The sequence below is a fragment of the Musca vetustissima genome, unplaced genomic scaffold (genome assembly GCF_032173495.1).
Source record: "Musca vetustissima isolate MV318-11 ecotype Yass unplaced genomic scaffold, APGP_CSIRO_Mvet_v1 utg24959, whole genome shotgun sequence".
Classification (NCBI taxonomy): domain Eukaryota; kingdom Metazoa; phylum Arthropoda; class Insecta; order Diptera; family Muscidae; genus Musca; species Musca vetustissima.
This window is the reverse complement of record NW_026872863.1, coordinates 91,398-118,586: the sequence shown is the minus strand read 5'-3', so window position 1 is coordinate 118,586 and position 27,189 is coordinate 91,398. Positions and strand designations below refer to the sequence as shown.

At 34.6% G+C, this 27,189-nt stretch overlaps 2 protein-coding genes across 2 annotated transcripts; one reads left to right on the top strand and one right to left on the bottom strand.

Annotated features, from left to right (window-relative positions):
- The first annotated feature begins 360 nt into the window (after positions 1-360).
- Positions 361-12,152, top strand: LOC133321049 (carotenoid isomerooxygenase-like). Its single transcript, XM_061530153.1, has 6 exons — positions 361-413; positions 6,288-6,688; positions 6,753-6,860; positions 8,519-9,510; positions 9,568-9,629; positions 11,877-12,152. The coding sequence occupies exons 1-6, from the start codon at positions 369-371 to the stop codon at positions 12,150-12,152; spliced, it is 1,884 nt and encodes a 627-aa protein (XP_061386137.1). The 5' UTR covers positions 361-368.
- A 248-nt stretch (positions 12,153-12,400) lies between these two features.
- On the bottom strand, positions 12,401-21,390 carry LOC133321083 (adenosine deaminase 2-like). Its single transcript, XM_061530186.1, has 8 exons — positions 21,354-21,390; positions 18,055-18,179; positions 17,638-17,998; positions 17,342-17,511; positions 17,061-17,242; positions 12,993-13,129; positions 12,571-12,928; positions 12,401-12,500 (listed from the first exon to the last, which is right to left on the bottom strand). The coding sequence occupies exons 1-8, from the start codon at positions 21,388-21,390 to the stop codon at positions 12,401-12,403; spliced, it is 1,470 nt and encodes a 489-aa protein (XP_061386170.1).
- Positions 21,391-27,189: the final 5,799 nt, after the last annotated feature.

The window sequence follows — 27,189 nt, the reverse complement described above, 5'->3', positions numbered from 1 at the left end:
TGTGCGAAGGTAAAACGGTGCCAAACAAGCCGTTCATTCAGCGTTTCAAACATCTTTCTTTTTTCCGTCCAGTTGGGCGGCATTGAATTTCAGTTGTTTAGCGGACTTCAAGCGCGAAACAGCGGCATTTTAAAGAAAACGGGAATTAGAAAACGAAAACGACGGCACGAGAAACAGCACGGTTTTATTTTATACAAGTCGTTTTTACCTTCGAGTGTGGAATTCTCCTTCGGAAAGAAAATAAATTAAACAAGTCATTAAATAAATTCAAAGGAAGAAAAAAGAGTTAATATCCGTTGCTTTCCTTGGTGTGACATTTTTTCGAACCTTTTTTTATTGACAGCGGTGTTATTATTGTTGTCGTTATTATGGCTGATGGTGTTCTAAGAGGATTTGTTCGGGATTTTTTTGCGGTTAGTGGTGTTTGTTGATGTCTAAATAAATTTTGAAAATATAAATGCTAAAAGATTTTTTGTTGTTGCGTTGTGAACGTAGAAAATAAAAAAGGATATTGAAATAAATTATTAAGGATAATAAATTATTAAAAAGGACATTCAAATAAATAATAAATTATTTTAAAAGGACATATTCTCCTTAATATCCTGATACTGCTAAAAATACTTTGAGATGAAAATGATAAATTATCGAGTTAGTGTAACTATTTTTAATCCAAAGGATTTAAATAAATAGAATGGATGATTGATTTAATAAACAAACCTTTTCAATTATTTGAATTGGTAAAAACGCAAAAGTTTCTGAATAATTTATGTGATGAAAAGATTGTAACAGTAGCGCTTTGACTTCTGTAATCCTTGAAAATACCTAACAGGAAAATTAATTATTGAAGATGTGATTTTTAATTGATATATTTCCTGCCAAACTTATCCTGAAAAATAAAAAAAGTTGGAAAATAATATGGTGCCATAAATTACACTGTCCAACAAGATTTTGGTTTGTGAAATCTCTGGGCGAGTTTATTATGAACACAGAAGAACAAATTCGCCATAGGTCAAGTTTTTGAGTTATGGCGTGATTAAATTATTATTTTTGAAATGACATATCTTCAGTTAAATCGAATGACGAATATTTTTGTAAAACATGTCCACCTTCTATAACGAGTCCTTGTGCCTCTTTTTTTCGTCCTTATTTTCTTGAGCCGTAAACTAATTACCGCAAGATATGATTTTTTGACCTCCAAATATTCTACAAAAAGGTTTATTAATATTGGTATTATTATCTGAAAATCCTGTTTAAAAATTAAACCACTCTCCTACGAATGTTTGGTAGAATGAGAAGTATTTATGTTTAATATCCGACAGTTCTTTGTAATCAATAATGTATGCGAAATGTATTGCTTTACGAAGATAATAGGTTATATGAACAAGGATCGGTTAAAAGAGGAAAATGCTATGCGAGATTGGATAAGTCTTCGAGGACCCTTTCTAACGGATATAGCTGGACTCCAAAATTCGTTCGTGGAAATTCGTACTTATGGGTAGGAAAAGCAGAAAATTCGAATCCTGAAAATTGCAACTTTACAATTTGGTCAACGGACAGAGCTGAAATTCTTAAATTTTGTCTTACGATTACTATTTAAAATCAGGCTTGGAATATTGATATAGGTTTGGAATATAGGTACGAAAAGTACAGAATGGTACCAAATCTGGTATAATTTGGTATTTAATGAAAAGACAGAGCTGGAATTCTTAAATTTGGACTTGAACTTTAGTGGAGATTACTGTTAGAGTGTAGGATTGATGTAGTTGTAGAAATTCTTACTAATTTGGAACAATTTAAGTTTGTTTGAATCCTAAGATTTGGAATTTAGAGAGTCTGGAAAATGTGTACTTATGTGTTCGAAATGTGCTAAATGGAACTAAATATGGAATCTATACGTATTTGCTAAAATATATAATTGTAATTCTGATCTATTTATAATTTGTGTAATGGAAATAAGGAAGAGATTTCGGAAAATAGTGCTTATGTGTATGAAGAGTACTAAATAGTAATAATCCAGATATTAAATGTATTCCCTTTCCGCATACGAAGTAGTGGGCACATTGCTAGTAATTTATACTTGAAAAATTGTATATAACATCGACATACGTCAAAATATTAACATGAAATTATGGTCAATTAAACATATATGTAGAATTGGTGATTATAACGACAGTAAACATCAGTAATTTGAAAATATTTTTTTCCAAAAAATTGAGTTTAAAAACCTAGTTCCAAGTATTGCCAGAGGATATTTTAATGATTATAACACCACGCCTTAATATGTTCTCAGTCCAGAATTTGGCGACCGTTCATAAACTTAAGAGTTATTGCCCACAACATAAAAATAGTCGTTAAAACTGACTTCTAAAAATTAATAAATTATTAATTATTAATTTTGCTCCACTATTTGGGGTAGCCCTATATTATTTTGTGTGCGTTTTTCAACAAAATTGGTTGTAATTTAGTAGTACATAGTTTGATTTCTCATTGGCTGTGTATTCTTTATATCAAAAACTATTAATATTGACATGAAGTTAGGGGTAGGCCCTTATATAAGCGGTATTTTGAGCTCGTTTTTCATTCAAATCGGCGATGTTTCACATTTACTTAATGTATGTCATAATGTTATACCCATAATACATAAACCAACGATTTAATACTATTTTGAATTTAAAAACTGTTTCTTGCAACTGTCAACGATCGGTATAACGAACATTCACTTTTTACATTGACTACCGCATATAACGAACGTTTTCCAAATTTGTATACTGATTATAACAAATGGTGCAAAAAAAAATGATTTTGTCATATAAAAACCAGTAAGGAAAGTAGTAAAGGCGGACTGAGCTGACTATATGGGTATATTCTACATATGTATTCTAACAGACGTCGCCTGCGAAAAAAACATTGGGAGTTTGGTGCAACATTTACGTAAAATCAGACGAAAATATACATGTTGCAAAATTGTCTATAGTGCACAATTTACATAAAATCGGAAGAAACTATATATGGGAGCTGTATATAAATCTAACCCGATTTTCACGAATCTTAGCAGATATCATTTAAGGCCCAATTCAGTACGTTATGAAAGATTTCGTGCAAATCTAAAGATATATTGGGACTTTGGTGCACAATTTACATTAAATCGGACGAATATATATACACCTAAGTCTGTTTTTACACGGTCTTTTTGTACACGGTTTTGATATAACACGGTTTGAAAATTGAATATTTTTAATTTTTTTAGACGATTTTATTCCATTTAGCACGATTTGAAATTTTATGTACTTACATTTTTTTGTCAAATTTAATTTTTGCGAAGTATGTTCATATCACAAAAAAGTATTTATGAAAGAAAAAAGTCTGAAACCATCGATAGTATCGATAGTTTGCGAAAGCTAGCTTAAAGATTTAAGTGAATTTCCCTTTAGCGCGTACAAACAATTTTTACTGGTCAAAGCAAATGTGAATAGCACTAATTTAGGGGAATTCCCTTTATGTATAAGATCAATGTCTTTTTTTACACGGCTTCTTCTGGAACCAATCTACCGTGTAAAAAAGGACTTAGGTATATATATATGGATGTGCGCCAAATATCATCCAATTCGGATCATAAATGCGACCTGCACTTTGTTTACAATTTAAAATGGACAGACAGACGAACGGACATGCATAAATCGACTCAGAAAGTGATTGTATGCATATTCTCAAAAGAAACCATGTGGCTATCACGATTACAAACATATGCACAAAGACATAATACCCTGTACAGGAGTGAGGTGAAGGGTATAAAAAAAAATTAAAAACGTGGGTTTCGGCCCAACTTTTTATAGCCTCTACCATGAAGTGAGTATTTAAAAAGTAGATTGGCGCCAACCGGTATGGTCTCCTGTTTCTTCGGTATGTGGTCTTTGGAGAAATATAAAATGTGAAAACGTTGTTTTTTTTTTCTACAGAATATTTCAAATGATTATTTATATCCCCACGTCAAATTTAGCTTCATCATTAATATTCCAAATTATATTAATTTAAGTTTATTATGCTCTGGGGTCACTGAATTCTATTAAAGGTTTAACCTGCCCTCAAAAGACACTTATAAACTAACTCGCATACACACATTGTGACCTTGAAATCATTCTAGTATACTCCTCCCTCACATTGGAATTACTATAATTTATTTATGTATGAGGAGAATGTATTGGTGGTGGAGGGATTTCCCATCACCACAACAATGAGTGACGGCCTAACTAACTGACCAAACTCAATTCTTTATTATTGTTTTATTATTTCCAATTGTTTATTTGTGTTGTTTGCTCTTCATCGTTGTTGTTGTTGTTCTATCACACACACAAACATATTAACACTAGAACGCCGAAGGCAGTCATTTTGACTGCTTTCCAATTTCAAGTACAAAAGCAACTGTGCATTTAATGACACTTTTTTTTAAAATATGGTGACTTTTTGTACCTCATAGAATTACGTTTATTATAAAAAATTCACCAAATTTAAAAAAAAAGTGTCATTAAATGCACAGTTGCTTTTGTACTTGAAATTGGAAAGCGGTCAAAATGACCGCCTTCGGCGTTCTAGTGTTAAATGGTTTGATTAGGCCGAGAACATTTGTAGTACATTGATATTGTTGTTTTTTTTTTGTAGGGTTTGAAATCTATAATTTATTTATAAATCAAATGAAATGTTCTATACATATACCTATACGAAGAATTTCCTTGAGAATATAAACAGCTGTGATAAAATGGTATAACATTCCAAATGTATTTTCAAGGACAATGTCAGGAGAATCAGGATATTTCGAAAATAAATTTAAATTTAACAGGGGTAACTCCAGGGTGGCATGGAAGGACATTTTTTTTGTGGAAGGAGTTGAAAACGGTCATTATAGAGGAAATGGAAGGAGTATTTGTAGAGGAGTTGGAGGAGAAATTATAGACGAGCTGAAGGGAGTCTTTATAGACGAGCTGAAGGGAGTCTTTATAGACGAGGGAGTCTTTATAGACGAGCTGAATCTGGGAGTCTTTATAGACGAGCTGAAGCTGGGAGTCTTTATAGACGAGCTGAAGCTGGGAGTCTTTATAGACGAGCTGAAGCTGGGAGTCTTTATAGACGAGCTGAAGCTGGGAGTCTTTATAGACGAGCTGAAGCTGGGAGTCTTTATAGACGAGCTGAAGCTGGGAGTCTTTATAGACGAGCTGAAGCAGGGAGTCTTTATAGACGAGCTGAAGCAGGGAGTCTTTATAGACAATCGGAAGATAGGGAACCAATATAAATAGTCCGTAGGCAGTTGGTCTCAATAGGTGAGAAGTATTCTAGGTAATCTTTGTAGAGGAGCGGAAATCGAGATATCTTTACTGTGGTTCTATATATGGGCGAGTTGAAAGGCTGAGATTTTTTATGGAGAAGTTGAGAGCATACGACTTTATAGATTCATTTAAGAGCAATAAAATTCAAAGCTTCGCCCACTGTGCCTTTCCTGCGGAATACTATATTATTCTTCCTTTCATTAATTACCTGTCATACTCATTGTTGCTGCTGCTGTTAATGTGGATAATATGGCTCTGGGGCGGATTAGTTGTGACTTAATTTGTTTAGTCTGTAAAAAGCGCATTGTTTTACTGCTAATCCATGGCGGAATGTCAATACCAAGCAACAGTGCTAATAATAATTATAGACAGACGGTGACGGCCAATAACCATGAATATGGAAAAACAAAAAAGGAGAAGACAGTTCAAAAAAGAAAACCGAAAAGTAGAAAAGACAAGACGATGAATAAGATGTCACCCTTAGAAGACATAGATATATATAACTACATACATACATATGTAAGTACGTGGTATAGATTTCATCCATAGTATTTTTTTTGACACTCAACTATGAAGGTCACAGACACACAGAGAGGCCTGTAAGTCTGCTATTGGTGGCCAGCGATGAAACGTTTGTGGCACAAATCTTGGCTGGTTGAAAGAAAGACGACAAACAAATAAACAAAAAAAAAGTAAAAAAAAAAATAGTTGATATGAAGGTTCCCAACAGTAGCCACGTTACCATAGAACTCAAGGCATAGCAAATTATGGATTTTTCCATAATTTTTGTAATAATAAGTATTTGTGGATTTCTAATAAAATCAAAGAGGTTATATTTTTGGTTCTCCAATAAAATGTATAGGAAAGTAAAGGATAATGGAAAGGTAACTTTTTGGAGCATACACACATATTCAATTATTTATAGATCTTCTTTAAATAATATTAATTTATTTTTTGTTCTCTTCCTAGGTCAAATATGATCCCGTCCAACATGACCCACAGGCAAATGTTATCGATGGCTCGGGACGTTGTTATCCGAATTGTGATTCCAGCGTATGGCTGAGATCTTGTGTAAAGGAAATAATTGAACCTCTGGAGGGACATGTCATTGGCAATATACCCACATGGTTAAATGGTAGCCTATTGCGTAATGGCCCTGGCAATTGGAAGGTTGGCGATATGACCTTCCAACATTTATTCGATTGTTCGGCACTGCTGCATCGCTTTGCCATTCATAACGGCAATGTGACCTATCAGAATCGTTTTGTACAAACGGAGACAATGAAAAAGAATAATGCTGCCCAAAGAATTGTGGTAACGGAATTTGGTACAGCCTCTGTGCCAGATCCATGCCATTCAATATTTGATAGGTAAGAATATTGTAAATTATTTTTGTTTTTAATAATTTTGAATTTAAATATGTTCTCTTTTCAGGGTCTCAGCAATATTTCGTCCTGATAGTGGTTCCGACAATACAATGATCTCAATATATCCTTTTGGGGATGAGTTCTATACATTTACAGAAAACCCCATGATACATAGGTAAGATTAGCCTATATTAGCCCCTGAATCAATCCACGCCTATTTTGGCCATCTAAAAAATATTCTTTAAGCAATCCACGCCTTTTTTGACCTTGGAAAAAATATTTTTTTATAAATCCAACCTTATTTTGGTCTATCCTCTTTTGGCCCTTAAAAACTATTCTTTAAAAATCGACCCCTATTTGTCCCTTGACCTCTTTTGGCCCTTAAAAACTATTCTTTAAAAAATCGACCCCTATTTGTCCCTTGACAAATATTTGTTAAAAAATCCGCGATTTGTTGCCTTGTGGAAAAAAAATATTTTTTTTAAATAGACGCCTTCTTGGATTGTGGAAAATTTATTTTTTTAATCTAGGCCAATTTAGACCCTAGAAAAAGATTTTTTATAAATCCAGGCCAATTTAGACCCTGGAGAAAATATTTTTACAAATCCACGCCTATTTTGACTATGGAAAAAGATTTTTATACATCCACGCCTATTTTGACCCTGGAGAAAGATTTTTTTATAAATCCAGGTCAATTTAGACCCTGGAACAATATTTTTTTATAAATCCACGCCTATTTTGACCTTGGAAAAATATTTTTTTATAAATCCACAACTATTCTGACCCTGGAAAAGTATTATAAATCCACGCCAACCTTATTTTGGCCTATCCTGTTTTATAAATCCACGCATATTTTGAGCCTGGAAAAATATTTTTCTTTTAAATCCACGCCTTGTTGGTTTGTGGAAAAAAATATTTTTTTAAAAATCCATTCTTGTTGGTGGATTGTGGAAAAAAAATTTGAAAGACCACGTTCCAAGATGTTGTTTTCTACTTGGTCTTTCCATCTGATTTGTGGTCTTCCCCTTCTACGGGAACCATCAGTAGGCTCGCTTTTATATGCCTTTTGAACTGGGACATTCTCATTCATTCGCACAACATGGCCTAGCCATCGTAGTCGCTGCAGATCAAATCGATGTCCGCGTATAAATTGTAAAGCTCGTGGTTCATTCGACGCCGATATTCACCGTCGACGCAGATCGGCCGTAGATCTTTCGGAGAATTATTCTTTCATGTCAACTATAATACAGTGCATAATCGTCTGATTTACTTATGCCCACAATTGAGATGAAAGAGGGATCAAGATAAGCCTGGACTTCACCATGTTAAAGCCAATCAGAGCCTTTGCTTGGTATCTATCATCCCCTACGCCACCACGCTTATATTATATCAGCTTTTGAAAAAATAATAATCACGCCTATATAGCCTCCATGTCGTCTATAGAGACTTCCTCCAGCTCGTCTATCCAACTCCCCATAAAGACAATCTCCAACTCACATTTAAGCTCGCCTATAAAGACTCCCTTCAGTTCGTATATAAAGACTTCCACCAGCTTGTCTTTAAATTCATCCTCTAGTTTGTATATAAAGACTCCCTTAGCTAGTCTTTAAAAACTCCCTCTGGCTCGAACATAAATACTTCTGCCAAATGGTCTATAAAGACCCCCATCCAACAGGCCAATGGAAACTTCTGTTGTTGGGACTTTTCTCAGCTCTCTTCTCCTGTTCTGCATACAAAAAATGTTAAATATATGGCGTATACTTTATGACAGCACTTATACGCCCCCACATTGACTGGTTCTCATTATATTCTCCTCTTTTGTTTTATTTACAGAATAAATCCCCGCACATTAGCCACCGAGGGGCGGATTTGTGTCACAGATTATACAGGTGTTGTAAATCATACCTCTCACCCGCATGTTATGCCCAATGGCACTGTCTACAATTTGGGTATGGCATCAACAAAATCGGGCCCAGTTTACAACATTATCTGCTTTCCACATGGTGAAGGTATGTTCGAAAATGCCTATGTGAAGGCTCAAATACCCTGTCGATGGAAGTTGAATCCTGGTTATATGCACACATTTGGAGTGACGGATAACTATTTCATAATTGTCGAACAACCTTTGTCCGTATCGCTGCCGGAATTCTTAAAGGCACAAATATTCAATCAAAACTTCTCAGCCTGTCTGAAATGGTTCGATAACAAACCCTGCATATTTTATTTAGTTGAACGCCGTAGCGGTGAAGTTGTGCACAAATTTCAATCCGATCCATTTTTCTACCTCCATATTATTAATCAATACGAACAGGATAATCATGTGGTCATTGATATTTGTTGTTATAAAAATCCCGAAATGATCAATTGTATGTATTTGGAATCGATGATGAATATGCAATCGAATCCAAATTATGCCTCACTGTTTCGGGGTAGACCTCTAAGGTTTGTGCTCCCACTGGCAAGTAAATCACAAGAGGATTTAATCAGTGAATCGCAACGTCAACTGGGACGAAGACAAAGACTTATGAAATCCTTTACGCTCTCGGGTATCAGTGCAAGACTACAACAACCAAAATTGAAACGTTCTCAAACCGAATATGAGGATATCAATTTTGCGATGAATAATAATCCCGAAGTGACCAAAGATGATTACAATTTTACGAGTAAAAATGAAAAATATGAACTGTCAGAGAATTTAATAACTCTGAGGAATACCAAAGCGGAGGCGTATCATACATCGAATAATGGTCCAATATTTGTGAGACCAGAAATGCTTTGTGATCTCGGCTGTGAAACACCTCGCATAAATTATGAACGATATTTGGGTAAGGATGGAGGAGAGGGTTTTATTAGGAGTGCTTTAATAATTTGTCTCTTTTCAGGTAAACCTTATCGATATTTCTATGCAATTAGTTCCGATGTGGATGCAGAGAATCCGGGAACGGTGAGTATAACAGACAAACAAACACCTCCTGAATTTAATTTATATGAAAAATCAAGGCGTATGAGTGACAAACTTACTTATACGCCCCAGGCTTACATATAGGGTTGTAAGGAGGAATTCGCGAACAGCTGTAGTGCATTTTTTTAACGAGCTATTAGTATAGTATTTATAGTCGATCTGAAAATAGTCTTTTCAGACCAGGTTTTTCATAGACGAGAGAGGAGTTTTTGGACTTTTCCTAGAGGGTTGAGATCGGAAGATCGGGAGAGAGAGCGTCTTTATAGAACATCTGAAGGTAGTCCTTATAGACGAACTGGAGGGAGTCTGTATAGACGAGCTGGAGGGAGTCTGTATAGACGAGCTGGAGGGAGTCTGTATAGACGAGCTGGAGGGAGTCTGTATAGACGAGCTGGAGGGAATCTATATAGACCAGCTGGAGGGAGTCTGTATAGACGACCTGGAGGGAATCTATATAGACCAGCTGGAGGGAGTATTTATAGACCAGCTGTAGAGAGTCTTTATTGTCAAACTGGAGGGAATCTTTATAGATCAGCTGTAGGGAGTCTTTATAGACGAGCTGAGGGAAGTATTTTTTGGAGTGTTGGTGGGAGCTGAAGGGGTCTATATACATAGCTTAAGGAAGTCTTGGTGAATGAACTGATATTTTATATGGGACATAGAGGCCGGAGAGTATTTATAGATGTGAATGCCAGGCATAGACGATCTGAGGCGACCTGACGCCAAGGGAGGCCATCCCAGGAATCATTATAAACTATAGTTGGATTTTTTAAAAAATGTTTTTGGAAGGCTGCATAAGGCTTGGTTTTTTTCAAATATTTTTGTGAGGCTACATAAGGCGTGGATTTTTTATACCCTTCACCACACTGTGGTACAGGGTATATTTTTATATGTTGTGCATATGTTTATAACATGCAAAAGGAAACGAGATAGACATATGGTTCCTTTTGAGAATATGCATTGAATCACTTTCTGAGTCGATTTGTGCATGTCCGTCCATCTGTTGATGTTAAATTCTAAACAAAGTACGAATTTATAATCCGATTTAAATGAAATTTGGTACAGCTCATTTATTTGGCCCAAGGACATACCCTATTGAAATTGGGAAAAATCGATTTAGATATATCTCTTATATATATTTTTGCCCGATTTACGGACTTTAGTCCCTGAAAATCTTTCGATTAGCACGAGTTTTGGCATAGCGTACTGAATTAAGTCTAGAAAGACGCGTGCTAAGTTTTGTGAAAATCGGTTCAGATTTGGATAAAGCTCCCATATGTAGTTTCCCCCGATTTTAGATATATGGTGCACCAAAGTCCCTATATATCTTTCGATTTGCACGAAATTTAGCATAGCATACTCAATTAGGTGTAGAATGATGAGTGCTGAGTTTCGTGGAAATCGGTTCAGATTTATATATAGCTGCCATATATAGTTTCGTCCGATTTTATGTAAATGGTGTACCAAAGTACCTATATGTCTTTCGATTTATGCGAAATGTGGCATAGCGTACTTAATTAAGTGCAGAATGATGTGTGCTAAGTTTCGAGAAAATCGGTTCAGATTTAGATATAGCTCTCATATATATTTTCGACCGATTTTAGGTAAATACTGCACCAAAGTCCCTATTCGAGTTGCACGAATTTTGGCGTAGCGTACTAAATTGAGTCTAGAATGGAGTGTGCTAAGTTTCTTGAAAATTGGTTTCGATTCAGATACAGCTCCCATATATAGTTTCGCCCGATTTTATGTAAATGGTGTACCAAAGTACCTATATATCTTTCGATTTGCAGGAAATTTGGCGTAGCGTACTAAATTGAGTCTAGAATGACGTGTGCTAAGTTTCGTGAAAATCAGTTCAGATTTAGATATAGCTCCCATATATAGTTTCGTCCGATTTAAGGTAAATGGGACTCCAAAGTCCCTATATATCTTTCGATTTGCACGAATTTTGGCGTAGTGTACTAAATCGGTTCAGATTTAGATATAGCTCCTATATATAGTTTCACCCGATTTTAGGTAAATGGTGCACCAAAGTCCCTATATATGTTTCGATTTGTGCGAAAGTTCTCATAGCGTACTGTCTGCTAAGAGACATATGTAAAATATACCCAAAGTGGTGAAGGGCCCAGTCCGACTTCATAAGTCGTGGATTTTTTTAAAAAGTTTTTTTTTTATGACGCCAATTCCGCAATTAATTAGTTTCCTATCTTCCCTCTCTTTTTACAGTTAATCAAGGTCGATGTTGTCAATAAAACCTGTCAGACATGGTGCGAAGATGACTGCTACCCTAGTGAACCGATATTTGTGCCCTCACCCAATTCACAGGATGAAGATGATGGCGTCATTTTAGCCTCAATGGTTTGGGGTGGATTCAATGAGAATAAAGTTGGTCTACTGGTGTTGTGTGCTAAGACCTTTACCGAAATGGGTCGTTGTGTTTTCCACACCAATGGACCGGTACCCAAGTGCCTGCATGGTTGGTATGCCAAGGATATTGTGTAAATTTGGAATAAGATATATATTTTATAATTTTTTAAGCTTAAAAGTAATAATAATTGGGATTTTTATATATTCTAAGAAAACAAATTGTTTTTGGCATTAAATATTTGTAAGAACAACTTTATACCCTTTTCGCTTACCTCTAATGTTTCCATATAAAATAAAACATATTAATATATTCCCCCATGTCCTGTTTTATTGAAAATCTCATTATGAAATATTGGAAAAAATTTAATGCAAATACTGTTATTTTAAAATTTCATATTTATGATATTGTATATGAACTCCTCCCATTTCTTTTGGAATATGCGATTGAGTTTACGTCGTTCCTCGGATGACAAAATTGCATATCTGCAAGGAAGGTTAACAAAATCAAAATTTATTAATTCCGTATTTTTAAAAATAAATATCTGCTTCCTACTTTATCGAATTCAATGCCAATTGTTTTAAAAATCTCAAATCTGCCTCGGCCGGTGCAAATGCCATGAAAGCATAATAGAAATCATAGCTTAAACCCTTGGCATTCCATACGCCAGGATCATCGGACGATATAACGATGGGAAAATTCTCCGCAATTAAAAACGATGCCGGATGATTTCGTAAATCCCAAATATATCCCAAAACTTGATTTGACAGCGGATTCACTTCAATGGCAATGTTACGTTTCTTAATGGTCGACCACAACTGAGGATGTTTGGGCAGTGCAAAACCATGACCAATACGTTTGGTATTTAGCAGGAGGGCATCCATCATATTCCAATCGGTTTTGCCATACCAATCTGTAATTAAAATTAAGATTCAAATTATTTTTGTTTTGTGAAAAAAATATAGGAAAACTCTTACTTGTCTCTCCGGCATGAAAGAAAAAATTAGCAGTCGGTGGTAAATCGGTTAATTCATTGGCGAATTTGTGCAGGGGATCTCCGGCATCTTCGTTGCCAATCAAATCAAAGCCGATGATGAAATTTGGTTTAGCATTGCTGTAAGGAAGATAAAAAATAATTTATTGAAAGGGGTATATACTATCATGAAGACATAGTCGATTTTTAAAGACATAGTTGATTTTTGAAGACATAGTCGATTTATTGTGGAAGAACGTGATGGCAACTAAATAGCTTCTCAAAACGTTAAAGGTAAAATGGTAGGGAGGTTCCCCTTAAATGGTTAGAAGATGAAAGCAGTAAATTCTCATCCTCCATTTAAAGGTTAGGTGAAGACAGTGAGTTTTAGTTTTATATACGAACTGATACCAGATATGTCTTTAAATCCAACATAACTAACACTGGACTCAAAGGACAACTCATGTCATGGACATTGAATATAGACCCAAAAGGAAACGATATAGACCCATGGTTACTTTTGAGAATAAGCATAAAATCATGTATGTCCGTCCCTCCGTCTGTAGATGTACAATTATAAACTAAGTACAGTTCGCATTTATAATCCGATTTGGATAAAATTTGGCACAAGTCACTTATTTGGCCCAAGGAAAAACCCTATTGAAAGAAAATCGGATCAGATTTAGATATAGTTCCCGTATATCGTTTCATCCCATTTTATGTAAATGGTGCACCAAAGTCCGTATATATCTTTCGATTAGCACAAAATTTGGTATAGGGTACTGAATTGAGTCTTGAATGACGTGTGTTAAGTTTCGAGAAAATCGGATCAGATTTAGATATAGCTCCCGCATATAGTTTCGTCCGATTTTATGTAAATGGTGCACCAAAGTCCCTATATAGCCTTCGATTTGCACAAAATTTGGCATAGGGTACTGAATTAGGTCCAAAATTATGTGTGCTATGTTTCGCGAAAATCTGTTCAGATAAAATATAGCTCCCATATATATTTACGTCTGATTTTATGCAAATAGTGCACCAACGTCCATCTACATCTTTCGATTTGCACGAAATTTGGCATAGCGTTCTGAATTGAGTCTAAAATGACGTGTGTCACGTTTCGAGAAAATCGGTTCAGATTTATTCTGATCATATATATACTTTATGGGGTCTGCAGTGAATATTTCAAGGTGTTGCAAACGGACAGACAAATTTAATATAAACTCCCCCTAGTAGTGTGTATACGATTTGGTTACGTGTCGGAACATTTTTTTAAGCGAAGTTTTTGAGTGCTGTTCAAAAGGTGTCCCGCGTCCAAACAAACACAACATTATTCCAACGAATTTTGTTCCCTGGAAGAAACACTTCATAGCAAATCGTCTCCTTTATATTCGAAAAACTGTGTCGACATAAAATTTAGCATATCCAAATTGCAAAATGACTGACATATATCCTCGATGTGCTTACGTATTCCATTCTTGGAGTCTCCTTATCACACCTTTGGCCCATTTACAGAAATAGGAGATGGTCTTATCCGTACATCGGCACAACAGGATATTGTTGCTTAATCTTCAATGTATTTGCCTCATAGAGAAGATTGCCCGAGCCAAACACGTTATGGAGCATGAACTAGAGAGATAAAGGTCCAGCGGTAGAAGATAGAGCTCCTAGATCAAAAGGAATTTCAAAATGAAAGATATTCACACAGATACAGTAACCCAAGCTATAGACCCCATTTCATGTGAATGCAGTATTTGGTGTCCACCCACAAACCAGAGCAGCATACGAACTATACCGCCCATCTAAGATCAGGCTGCTGCAGCGTCTCAATTCGTACTGGAACTGAATTAAAATCACCACATCAGACACATACCCTGAAAATGAAGAAGAACCTCTCGATACGCTGCATTTGTTTAATTCCACTCAACTATTCCCAGATGATCTGTGGTCGCAATGCAAGCTCCATTTAAACCTGAAAATTGGGGTGTCAGAAGCAGGATAATATAAGAAGACTACATTCATACATTTAGTTGTTACAACAACAATGTTGAGCATGAAAAGTTTTATCAACAGGAACTCTTAGGGATTTCGAAGCCCCAGATGCGAAAACATAAAATTGTTCAGCGAAGATGTTTTTAACAGCCTAAATGCGAAACAATAATTTCGGTTGCGCTAGGACCATGAAAACACCTTACTTGATTTTTTCAAAGATGTCTCTCACTCTCCAAGTACCCTGAATACCAAATTTCATGCGCTTTGATTGGAAAATTGGTATATGGGAGCTATACAAAGACCGCGCTGCAATAATACAAGGTAGTGTATATTTTTATAGCACATCATTTGTGTCAATCAAACAAACTTAGGCATTTTGGTGCATCACTTACAGAAAATCAGACCAAAGTATATATGAAAATAATTCTGAACCAATTTCAAAACAACTTTGAACTTTGGGTTCGCTCAAAAATTAACAAAATGATGGACGTTTGAAAAAATTTTTTTTTGGAAATCCCATAAACTAATTTAAAAATTAAGAAAGATATTTACCGATTGGATTTATCCTAGTTCATACTATATATACACTCACAGAGAGACGTGTCAACATTTGGAACCGATTGGATTAGTAGTTTCTGAGTTATCGTGCCCGCCATTTGTAAAAACACTGTTACGAGAAAATCGCGTTTGAAGTTTGAGAAGCACTTTAGTGGTCGATTGGTGCTGACACAATAAATGGGTTATATCTTCAAAAGTTATTGAAATCGGCTTTCAATTGTGGCCTACAGATCGGCAAAAACACAAAAATTAAGTTTTCGGTCCACTTGATCTCAAAATTATTATGTGGTCATCACCGAAAATTATAGGCGTTGTCCTTGATTAAAACTGGAACCTCATGGAACAATTTAAAGCGACCAGCGCTATATTTCCGCCCTCCAGTGTGTGCAAGCACCTGTATTGATATTTTATCAATTTTTCGGGTCTATGTCCTTCAGGGGCAAATATATACCCCCAGAATTTTTCACACAAAAGTCAGGGTCCATGTGACCCGCTAAATATTGATCTTTATCAAAACTGGCATGCTTATTCTTTGGGCCGATCTCCTTCCCCATGCAAAAACTAGCGATGTTTGGGCCTCTAGAGCGAGCAGAAAATCAGACAAAAATAAAATTGTTGGTCCATTTCATTCCTCAAATATTAACATTCCCTAAATCTATAGGGGTCTTCATTGGTCAGAACCCATCCTACACTCAACTATTCCCAGATGCTCAGTGTTCGCAATACAAGCTACTTTTTAAACCTGGATATAGAGGTGTCAGGCTAATATAAGAAAACTACATTCATATATTTAGTTGTTACAACAACAACGACCTTGAGGATGAAAAGTTTACTTATCAAGAAATCTTGGGGTTTCCAAGCCACAAATGTGAAAACATAAAATTTTTCATTAAAAATTATATAGAGAGCTATATCTGAATCGATTTCGACGAAGTGACGGAAAATATAGTATAATAAACTGAGATTATATTATATTTTATTCTGATCAAAAAATCTATGCCGTTTTAGCCATGTCCGTCTGTCTGTCCATCCGACCGTGTGCTAAAAGCAAGATAGAGGTCGCAATGTTTAAGATAAAGTTTTGAAATAATGCACATACATTGCTACTGCTTGTAGGATGTTTGATATTAAAATGGGAGATAAGGGTCTCATAAATATTGTGTACTTTTTTCAGGTTTTTCAGTCTAATCCGCTTACATTTTGGATTATTATTGAGCAGAACATGATGCCTCTTGGGGTGTTCTACCAAAAATTATCAACATCGGTTTTCGTTTTGGTATAGCTCCTATATAACGGTACGGAGTAATTTTCGGTATTTCAAAGACTTCAGCCACATTTCCTCACCGATGTGACTGTAATTTGTCATAAATAGTCATTGAAGGCTGACATTTTATTGCTGACATAATAAACATACCTTTTTGCCGAAAATTGTTTATATAGGTCCATGTAAAGGTTCGACACATTTTCCGTCTTATTAAGTTTTAATAGAATTTTGTATTTTTTTATATTTCGATGTACTTACTGCAACTGCTTGAAGGTCATTATGCGCTGGCCGATTTCATCAACGGTACCCTTATTTCGTTTGGCATAAATAACTTTCATACCCAAAAAATCAGGATGTTTAACTTTGAAACTTTCAACGATTTTCTCCAATTCTGTGGCCACTTCAAACGAATTAAAGGTGCGATTATTATCACCATAAAGCTGGAAAATAAAAACAACAAATTAATGCAACAACATTCAAGAATAAAATATAAATAAAAATAATTTAAATTCACCTTCCCTTATAACCTACATTCTTACCGGTGACAAGGAGGCTCTTATTTCCGCATATTGAATATTATCCTCACACAGCTCCTCCAGCATACGCTTGTGATAATTACAGAATGCCGGTTGATATTTAAACATCTGGTCCATGGTAACAAAAATGTTCTCAAAACGTTTCCACAGTTTTCGGGTGTCGGTGATCATGGCTGTAAAAATCAAACAAACGTGCGGACAACAAGCCCCCCCGTCAATTGATATTCAAATTAGAAAATAAATCGCCCACAACGACAAAAACAACAACGAGAATTGCAACAATCGCACAATGTACTTACATTCTGGATGCATGGTGTACATGTTGATATGCTTCTCTAAACGCTTTTCATAGACTCGCTTATCCTCGGCATTGACACGTTCCAAGCACACATTCGTTATTTCGCTGTGACACTGCGCTTGATCGTAGGTGAAGATCAGTAGGCCACTCACATCGCGACATGTGTACAAATTATATAAATTGGTTAAATTACCAATTACCCACTTGGATGTGACCATACCTTTGTTGTGGCCATGCAGCAGGGCTCCTTTGGGCATTTTCTGAATGATGCGGAAGACTTCGCTTTGCCGCAAGAATTGTTTGCCCTGAAAGAAATGCATTGCCGGCGGATATTTGGTGGGATCTTTAAGGCCTTCAGTAATCTGTAAAGGGAGAATAATGTAGAAAAACATTTTAAGTATTATTAATAATAACATACCTCCTCTCGTTTGGCATTCATGAGAATGCTATTCGCCTTCTCTTCAGCCGATGATAACCAAACATTACCACCCAATGAAGATTGTCTTTCGGCTTCCATAATTTTTTGGCGCAAGGCATCATAAGCTGGAAAAGGTTAAGGTCCTCATTTAAAAAGTTATAATTATTTCGGAGCATATTGGCTAGAAATTGTGAGTACAAAGAGTAATTCCACCAAGGAAGCGTTGTGAAAAATTGTTCGGAGTACAGTCTATATAGAACTATAAAAGGTTGGGTTATTTTTGGAGAAGAAGTTTTTCAGTTTTTATACCCTTTAACACAGTGTTGTACAGGGTATTATGTATTTGTGCATATGTTTGTAAGAGGCAAAAGGAAACGAGATAGACCCACGGTTCCTTTTGATATTATGTATAGAATAGCTTTCTGAGACGTTTATGCATGTCCGTCTGTCTGTCTATGTTAAATTGTAAGCAAAGTACAGGTCACTTTTATTATCCGAATGAGATGAAATTTGGCACAGATTATTTACTTGGCTCAAGGACGAACCCTATTGAAATTGGTGAAAATCGGTTCGGCCAATTTTAAAATAAGTGGTGCGATTTAGACAACATTTTGCACAACATGTCGAAATGGGTCTAAAGAAACGCTGGTAAGTTTGTATGAAATCGGTTCAAATTTAAATATAGCTCCCATATCCGATTTAATGTAAATGGTGCATCAGATACCGAATGTTTCTCCGATTGTTACGAAAATTTGCACAAGGTATCAAATTGAGCCTACAATATTACGTTTTGTACAAATTGGAGCAGATACAAATATAGCCGGACAGACTTATGATAATTGTACACATAATAATCAATGGGTGTCTGATTGAGATTTTGCACAGTGCGCTATGCTGCAGCTTACCGAATAGCGTGTATCAAATTTAATTTAAATCGACTCTGCCCGAATGAAATGCAATAACATGTATATGGATTTATTTCAGTCACATATCACATATTTAATTTCATCCAATCACATATTTAATTTCATCCAATTGTATGTCAATGGTCCTTCAAAAATTCGACGTCTGAAATTACTTTAGTGAGGACAGGGACAAAGTATCAAAATTTGTAAATCCTAATACTTTTAACAAACTAAATGAAGTCCCATCTTCAGACAACTCCTTCTTCTATACATTGAAATATTTTTACCTAAACCAAATAAAGTCAGTAGACAGGACCAATCGGCACACCCTATTTGGTACCTCCCCTATAACATTTTCCAAACATGTAAGTTTTTATGAAGCGAATGGAGTGAATTCAGTTTGATATAAACCCAAGTTTTAAATAAAATAATTTATAAATATATATAATAAATATATATTTATAAATATAAGAAAAACCAGTGAGCGTAACAGTGTAGTCGGTCGGGTCCGACCATATGATACCCTACACAACGGCCACGGAACTCATACTATACGCGGATCAATATTCCGAGCATGGGTATTATTTCGCAATATTTGACCGATTAGAAGACAACAGCTCGTCTTTCTTACCCTCGTAACGTGGATTTTTCATAGGAAGCTCTTGGTTGATTTTACCCTCTGATTATTCTGATATTCGGCTTATAATTGCGGTCTATAGGGAGACTTTGAAAAAAAAAACACACACACACAAACAAGTTTTATGTTTTCGGTCCATTTCCTTCTCTAAATATAGTCCGATCTTCACCGATCTTGACCATAACCGGGCCATCAGAGCGACATTTCCTACCTTTAGTATGGTAATTGTATTACTAAATAATATCAGAAAATGGTAGAAACCTGTAAATATTTACGTACAACTCCCTCATCCGAGTTCATACAACAACATATCAATTTAGAGGTCAACCACTCCTATTGGATATACTGTGAACATCTGTGGTCTGTGTTCTTAAAAATTAAATATATATGCCACTGAATAAAAAATGTTGTTAACAATAGAGGTCTTCTTTGGTCAGAACATCATGACGATTGATCCATAACTGCGTCTTGTATCGTGTTTACAAATTATAATGAACTACTGACACACATGTCTACACCTTCTTCAAATGTCATTGAAAACATTTCAATTGCAATTCGAGAATTTCCTTTGTAATTTGAAAACTCAATTTGCAATTCATAACATTTCACTTGCAATTCGTGTATGTAGTTGGTAAATCACAACTTTTCATTTGTAGTTTAAAACTTTTCATATAAAATTTAAAACAGAAATCATTTGAAATTTAAAAAGTTTCGTTTGTAATTGATATACTTCCATTTGAAATTTGTAGAGTTTCATTTAAAATCAAAGAAATCCGTTTATAATTCAAAGAATTCAACTTGAAATTTATAACATTTCACTTGTAATTCCTAATATTTCAATTGCAATTCGTAACAATTAATTTTAAATTCATACATATTCTTTGCGTGACACTAATAATATTTTTCGAATTAAAAATTAAATGTTATGAATTACAAATGAAATTTAATGTATTTCAAATCAAATGTTAAGAATTTCAAATGGAATTTTATTAATTTCAAGTGGAATTTTATAATTTTCAAATGCAATCCTTTGAATTTCAGATGGAAGTATATGCATTTCAAATGGGATTCTATGCATTTCGAAATACAAATTAAATGTTGTGAATAACCAATTACATTCTCGAATTACAAATGAAATTCTCGAATTGCAATTGAAATGTTTTGAATAACATCTCAACAAGTAAAAAAATGTCAGTCGGTGTGCCGACAGATATATACCCTCACCCTATGGTTTGCGGAGGAAGCCTTTGATGTTATACACAGGTTTTATTATTCTTTTATATAAGATATATGTTTAATTAAAGATGTTTCGGATTTTATGTTGATCAAATATATAATACCAGAGGAGAGGGCAGACGGGTCCCACCTTCGTGCTTGGTCTAGTCTTGGTAAAGATAATATGTTGTGCAAAATTTGATTCTGATCGGGCATTCCATTCGCCTGATATTGGATTTATAAATATTAAAAATGTTGACCCTTTGTGGAGAAGCTACCAGAAGGAGTGGACCTATGGGTCCCATCTTCAAACTTGATCTTGGCTTGCTAAATATAATAGGATGTGCAAAATTATGTTCAAATCGGACATACCAATAGCCTGATATTGGATTTTTAAATATTGAAAATTTCGATCGATCCAATGAGTCCCATCTTGAAAATTGATCGGGGCTTTGTAAAGATAATAGGTTGTGCAAAATTTCCATTCACCTGATATTGGATTCACAAATATTAAAAATGTTGTCCCTTTCCGGAAGTGTTACCAAAAGGAGTGGGACTAATGGGTCCATCTTCAAACATGATCTGGGCTTGGTAAAGGTAATAGGTTGTACAAAGTTTGGTTAAAATCGGATAGTCCGTTTGCATGTTATTACATAATTAATTTTTAGCACCATTTTGTGGGGAAGTTACCAGAAGAAGAGGGCCAATATTCCCCATCTTCAAACTTAAACTATGTTTGGAAGAAATATTAAGATGTGTAATGTTTGGATGAAATCGATTATTCCCTTCGAGAGTTATCGTGCGCACCAGACAGACGGACATGTGTAAATCTGTGGTATTGACTGCTTCCCACTTCGGTGGGAAAAAGGTTCTAAAATCTTAAAAGTACGCAAATATGCACAAAATTTAATAAGGGGGATATATCCAAACATAGACATTCGTAGGGAACTGTCCGCATAAATGTGTTCTACCCGAAAAGATTAACAATTATGCGCATATATGCCAGCCTCCAAAACCACACAATGTGAAATTACGGTTACTTTGGTGGTAAAAATGTATTTATGGTTAAATGTTGCCCACAGGCAACAAAATGTTTTAGAGCTTATATTTATTATACAGCTTTGGATTTCCTATGTCAAGACCTGATTATGGACGACACATATCACAAGAAAAATCTAAAATTATTGGTAAAGTTATGAGCTTTATAATATAGAGAAGAGGGCAAAAATGTGTACAGTACTAATTTGTGTATAATTTGTGTATAAAGTCTACCATCAAAATTATGTTTGATTCTTGTAAAATGATTTTTCGTCGAATGATTTTTCATGAATATTCAAAATATCAAATTAGAACGAATTGAGTTGTAAAACGCGGACTTTAAAAAGTTGACCAATATTAACAATTTTGAGGAAGATATCTACAAGGCAGAACTCAAAATACCAACTTTCACCAAATTAGGTTAAACAACTTGCAATTTGGATTATAAATGCGACTTGTACTTTGCTCACAAAAATACATGTACGGACATTCATAAATCGACTGAGAAAGTGATTTAAAAGGAATTATGGGTATATGTCGATTCCATAATACCCACAGTGAGGTGGTATAAAAATGCCAGTATAAATATTAAAATGTGCAATATCTTTATTAAATTGGATACAAAATCTACTTTATATGAAATTAGCAAATCTAATAGTAAAATATTATAATATTATATTATAGGATTCGTGCGGAATATTATCCGCAATTTGTTAGCGTTCTGAGCCATTCATGATCGGGTAAAAATGGAAAAGGATGATGAAATAATAAGGATATCGATTTCAAGGCTTTGGGCCATAAAATATTATGAGTTACATTTTTTGTCAAATATTTGGAGTCAAAAAATCCCGTCTTGTTGTAAAAAGGTTACGGTTCAAGAAAATAAAGACAAAAACAACACGCAAGCAATCGAGTTGCACATTTGTTTATTACAAATGAGCCGTTTTCTTATGTTTTCTATAACGTAGTTAAATGTCGGGTCTTAAGTGCTACGTTATAAAAAAAAATCGATTGTATTTAATAAATCCTTCCACAAACATTTCACGGCCAATTAATTACATCACTTATATTTTATATCACTCATTATTTTTTAATTAGTTTTAAAAATGTCTCTGTAATATTTCGACTTTGAATCGGGTTATTTTTTTAGAATTTAGTAATAACTCATTTTAGTTGACATAATTAATTTAATTTCCGTATAATTGTAACATATTTCTAATTTATTTAAAATGTTGCGTATCCGTTTAAAATTCAAGTATATTCAATATATATACATTATAATTCCATGCGATTGCAGCAATAAATTTTCACATAAACACGCATTATTTTGAAATACACATTAATCATTTCAAGAAAGTCCTTAGTGTTTGTGTTAATTAACATAACTATTTTGCAGGATAATCATTTTCACCACACATTTACAGTTTTAATTTCTTATAAACTTTTAATTTTATACATTTTGTGTATAGAAAATTCACCAGGATATTTTGCTGCGCACCTGTTGGTAAATTATCATAGATCACTTTGATTGTAAAGTTGGCTATTACAGCAAAGGATATAAAAACGAAACAGTCCATAAATAGAAAAGAACAATACATTATTTTTTTTAATATTTTCTTTGGTATCGTTAACAGATTGGTGCTTTACATTTTTTGGGGATTTACTTTTTTGTTGGTTTTGGGTTTTCCTTTGGTTATCAATCCAATATTTCTTTGATCATTTATAAATTTTCCATTACCGATTTTGAGACAATTTTCTTTTTATTTTTATTTTTTGTTTGGTTAGTTGCATTCATTGATTCATTCATTTAGTTGCACTCACACATTTCCATTGAATGAACATATTTGTGTAATAAAATCACGGTCAGTAGTAGTAGTAATGTAGGAAGAATATTTAGTTTAATTTCCATTATTGTCCTATTTTCTGAAAATATTTTTTCCCGTATCTTATTATTGTTTGCGATTATTTCCAAAAATGAGATGTTTTACGTTCCACAGATGCACTGCTACTGAATTCAATGCGCATTTGCTGCCCCAATGAGAGAGATGAATCGAAAATTGCATGTATCATTTTAAACCAGCTGTAATGGTTGGGAACACCATTTCTAAACTGTTATTGTAATTGGAATCCTTGGAAATGTAAATATGAATAGTAAATTATGCTGGCAGTTGTCAAGGTACATAAGATAAGGTTTGTATTTTTTGTTTATTATTAATGCGGTTTAGCTGTGAATACAGTTCTCCCTCATTTTATTTAACAACCATTTACGCTACATTGATGTTTAACATTTAAAGTTTAATTTTGCCTCTGATAGTCGTCGAAGTGACTGCGGATGTGCCCATATACAATATCCTTTAGATAGAACAGACATATGATCTTTGGAGGACCATTGAAATCGGATGAAACTTGTTAACTACATAGATATTTGAACCAACCCATACACATACAGGAGCTATACACATACCAATGTGAAATCTATGAAAAATTTCGTATAAATCGAATTAACATAGGCTCTTCGGAGTACTATTTACATCCAATCGAACGAAAATATATATTGGTGTTATATGCAAATCTGAATCGATATCAACAAAACATAACTCAAAACATTTCAAACTCAATTCAACATCTCAACATTGGGAGTTTAGTGCACTATTCATATGAAATCGGACGGAAATAAATATGGGAGCTATATCTTAATTTGAACCGATTTCAACAAAACTTCATATATGTCACTCTGTGCTTAATTCAGTACACTGTGCACAATTGTGTCTTAGTTGGACAAACCGTGGGAATTTGGTTCACCATTTACATAAAATCGGACGAACATATATATGGGAGCTATATCTAAATCTGAACCGATTTTTATTAACCTTAAAACACATCACTCTAAACTCAATTAAATACCCTCTGCCAAATGCCATAATAATCGAGCTAACATAGGCTCTTCGGTACACTATTTACATAAAATCGGACATAAATATATATGGGTGCTATAGGTAAATCTGAACCGATATCAACAAAACTTAACACAAAACATTCTAAACTCAATTCAATCTATACTAATAAAAGAGTAAAGTGATTGACTGACTGATTTAACGATTCAACAACGCCCAGACGAAACGGCTGAAGCTAGAATCTTGAAATTTTGGGTGAGGGTCACTCTTGGTCCAAAGGTGACAGATTCGTACTAGAACGGTACGAAAAGTACTAAATGTGAACTAGAACTTTTAAATTTTACATAAGGGCAAAGGAGTTTCTGGATATTCGAACTATAACTATGCGAAAAGTACTAAAATGTACTAAATTTGGTACAATTTCGAAAAGTACTAAATGTGATACCGGTAGAACTAGAGCTCTTAAATTTTACATGAGGGTCACTAATGGAGTTTAGAATAGATACAGCAAAGGTTTTTTAGGCATTCGAACTATAACTGTGCGAAAAGTACGAAAATGTACTAAATTTGGTACAATTTCGTAGCATGGGAACTGATAAAGCTTAAAACTTGAAATTTGGAATGCGAATAAGGATTGAGATGCAATGAAATTTGGCATCAGGATCACTGTAGGGGTGTGGGATTGGGGTCAGGATTTAGTTTAAAAAATGAATACTTATGGGTACTAAATGGTACTAAATTTGGTACAATAGAGTTAGAATCATGAAATTTGGAGTCAGGATCACAGTTGAGGTGTAAGATTGAGATATGTAAAAGATTTAGGAATTTGTACTAATGTGTACTAATAGAGTTGGAATCCTGAAACTTGGATTTGCGATCACTGTGGGGGTGTAGGGTTGGGGTATGTAGGATGGTTTGGAAATTGGTACTACTATGATTTGATTTGTGGGTGAAGCGATATAGTTGGAATACTGAAATTTTGATTTAGGATCACTGTGGAGGTGTAGGATTGGGATATGTAGGAAGTTTTGGAAATGAGTACTACTGTGTACTAAATCTGGTACAATTTGAATTGTGGGTCAACCGATAAAGTTGGAAACCTGAAACTTCGATTTGAGATGACTGTGGGGGTGTAGGAATGGGGAATGTATGAAGTTTTGGAGATTGATACAACTATGTACTAAATTTGGTACAATTTGAATTATGGGTGAACCAAAAGAGTTGGAATTCTGAAACTTGGATTTATGATCAATGTGGGGGTGTAGGTTTAGGGTATGTAGGAAGTTTTGGAATTGGTACTACTGTGCACAAAATATGGTACAATTTGAATTTTGGGTGGACCGATAGAGTTGGAATCCTGAAACTTATATTTAGGATCACTGGTACACTACATTTGGTACAATTTGAATGTTGGTAAATTGATAGAGTTGGAATCCTTAAACTTGAATTTAGGATAACTGCGGTGGTGTAGGTTTGGGGTAAGTAAGACGTTTTGGAAATTCGTACTGCTGTGTACTAAATTTGGTATAGTTGGTATAATTTGAATTGTGAACCTATGGAGTTGGAATCCTTAAACTTGGATTTAGAATCACTGTCGGGGTGTAGATTTGGGTTAAGTAGGAAGTTTTGGAAATTCGTACTAAATTTATTAATGTTTCCTACATTCGCTAACGAAATTGCGGGCATATGCTAGTACGATATATAAACTTTCATCTCACTCGGACGAACATTGGGAGTTTGGTGCATCATTTACATAAAATCGGACGAAAATATTATATGGCAGCTATATCTAAATCTGAACCGATTTCAACAAAACTTCATATACGTCACTCTGTGCTTAATTCAGTACGCTGTGCAAAATTTTGTCCCAAAAATATATATGGGAGCTATCTGAATCTGAACCGATTTTAACAAAACTTCACGTATGCCAATAATCTGTGGCAAATTTCATCCAAAGCTTTGTTCACAAGAATACATAGATTGAAGGACATACATAAATCGTCTCAGAAAGACATTATATGCCTATTCTCGAAAGCACCCATGGATCTATCTTGTTTCCTTTTATATGTTACATACATATGCACAAAGCCATAATACACTGTACCACAGTGTGATGAAGGGTATACACTGCGTATCATAACTATAGACGCACCTTTAATTCAATTGGTATGTTAGTTGACAAATAAAATGGACCCATTAAGTTATTGTTCACAATAAAACGATCAAAAACACATATTATTCAACAAAAATAATTAATTTATTCTTTATGGTTTCGCCGAATTCTGCACTTTCAAAATTGCTGGTGTTGCATAACTATAGACGCACTTTTACAAAATTAGAAAAATTTATTTTTGAAAACTTAAATAAAATAAAATAAAATAACTTTTATAAATAATGGGTAGGATCTCCCTTATTTTGAATAAGTTCAAAAATTATATCCATCACA

Coding starts and splice junctions, on each gene's coding strand:
- LOC133321049 (XM_061530153.1), top strand. CDS start 369: ATGGCTGATGGTGTTCTAAGAGGATTTGTTCGGGATTTTTTTGCG. Junction 6,689..6,752: donor TGCCATTCAATATTTGATAG/GTAAGAATATTG, acceptor TTCTCTTTTCAG/GGTCTCAGCAATATTTCGTC. Junction 9,511..9,567: donor AAATTATGAACGATATTTGG/GTAAGGATGGAG, acceptor GTCTCTTTTCAG/GTAAACCTTATCGATATTTC.
- LOC133321083 (XM_061530186.1), bottom strand. CDS start 21,390: ATGTTTGAAGATGGACCCATTAGTCCCACTCCTTTTG. Junction 18,180..21,353: donor CATTAGTCCCACTCCTTTTG/GTAACACTTCCG, acceptor AACCTTTTCCAG/CTTATGATGCCTTGCGCCAA. Junction 12,929..12,992: donor CTTTCATGCCGGAGAGACAA/GTAAGAGTTTTC, acceptor TTTTAATTACAG/ATTGGTATGGCAAAACCGAT.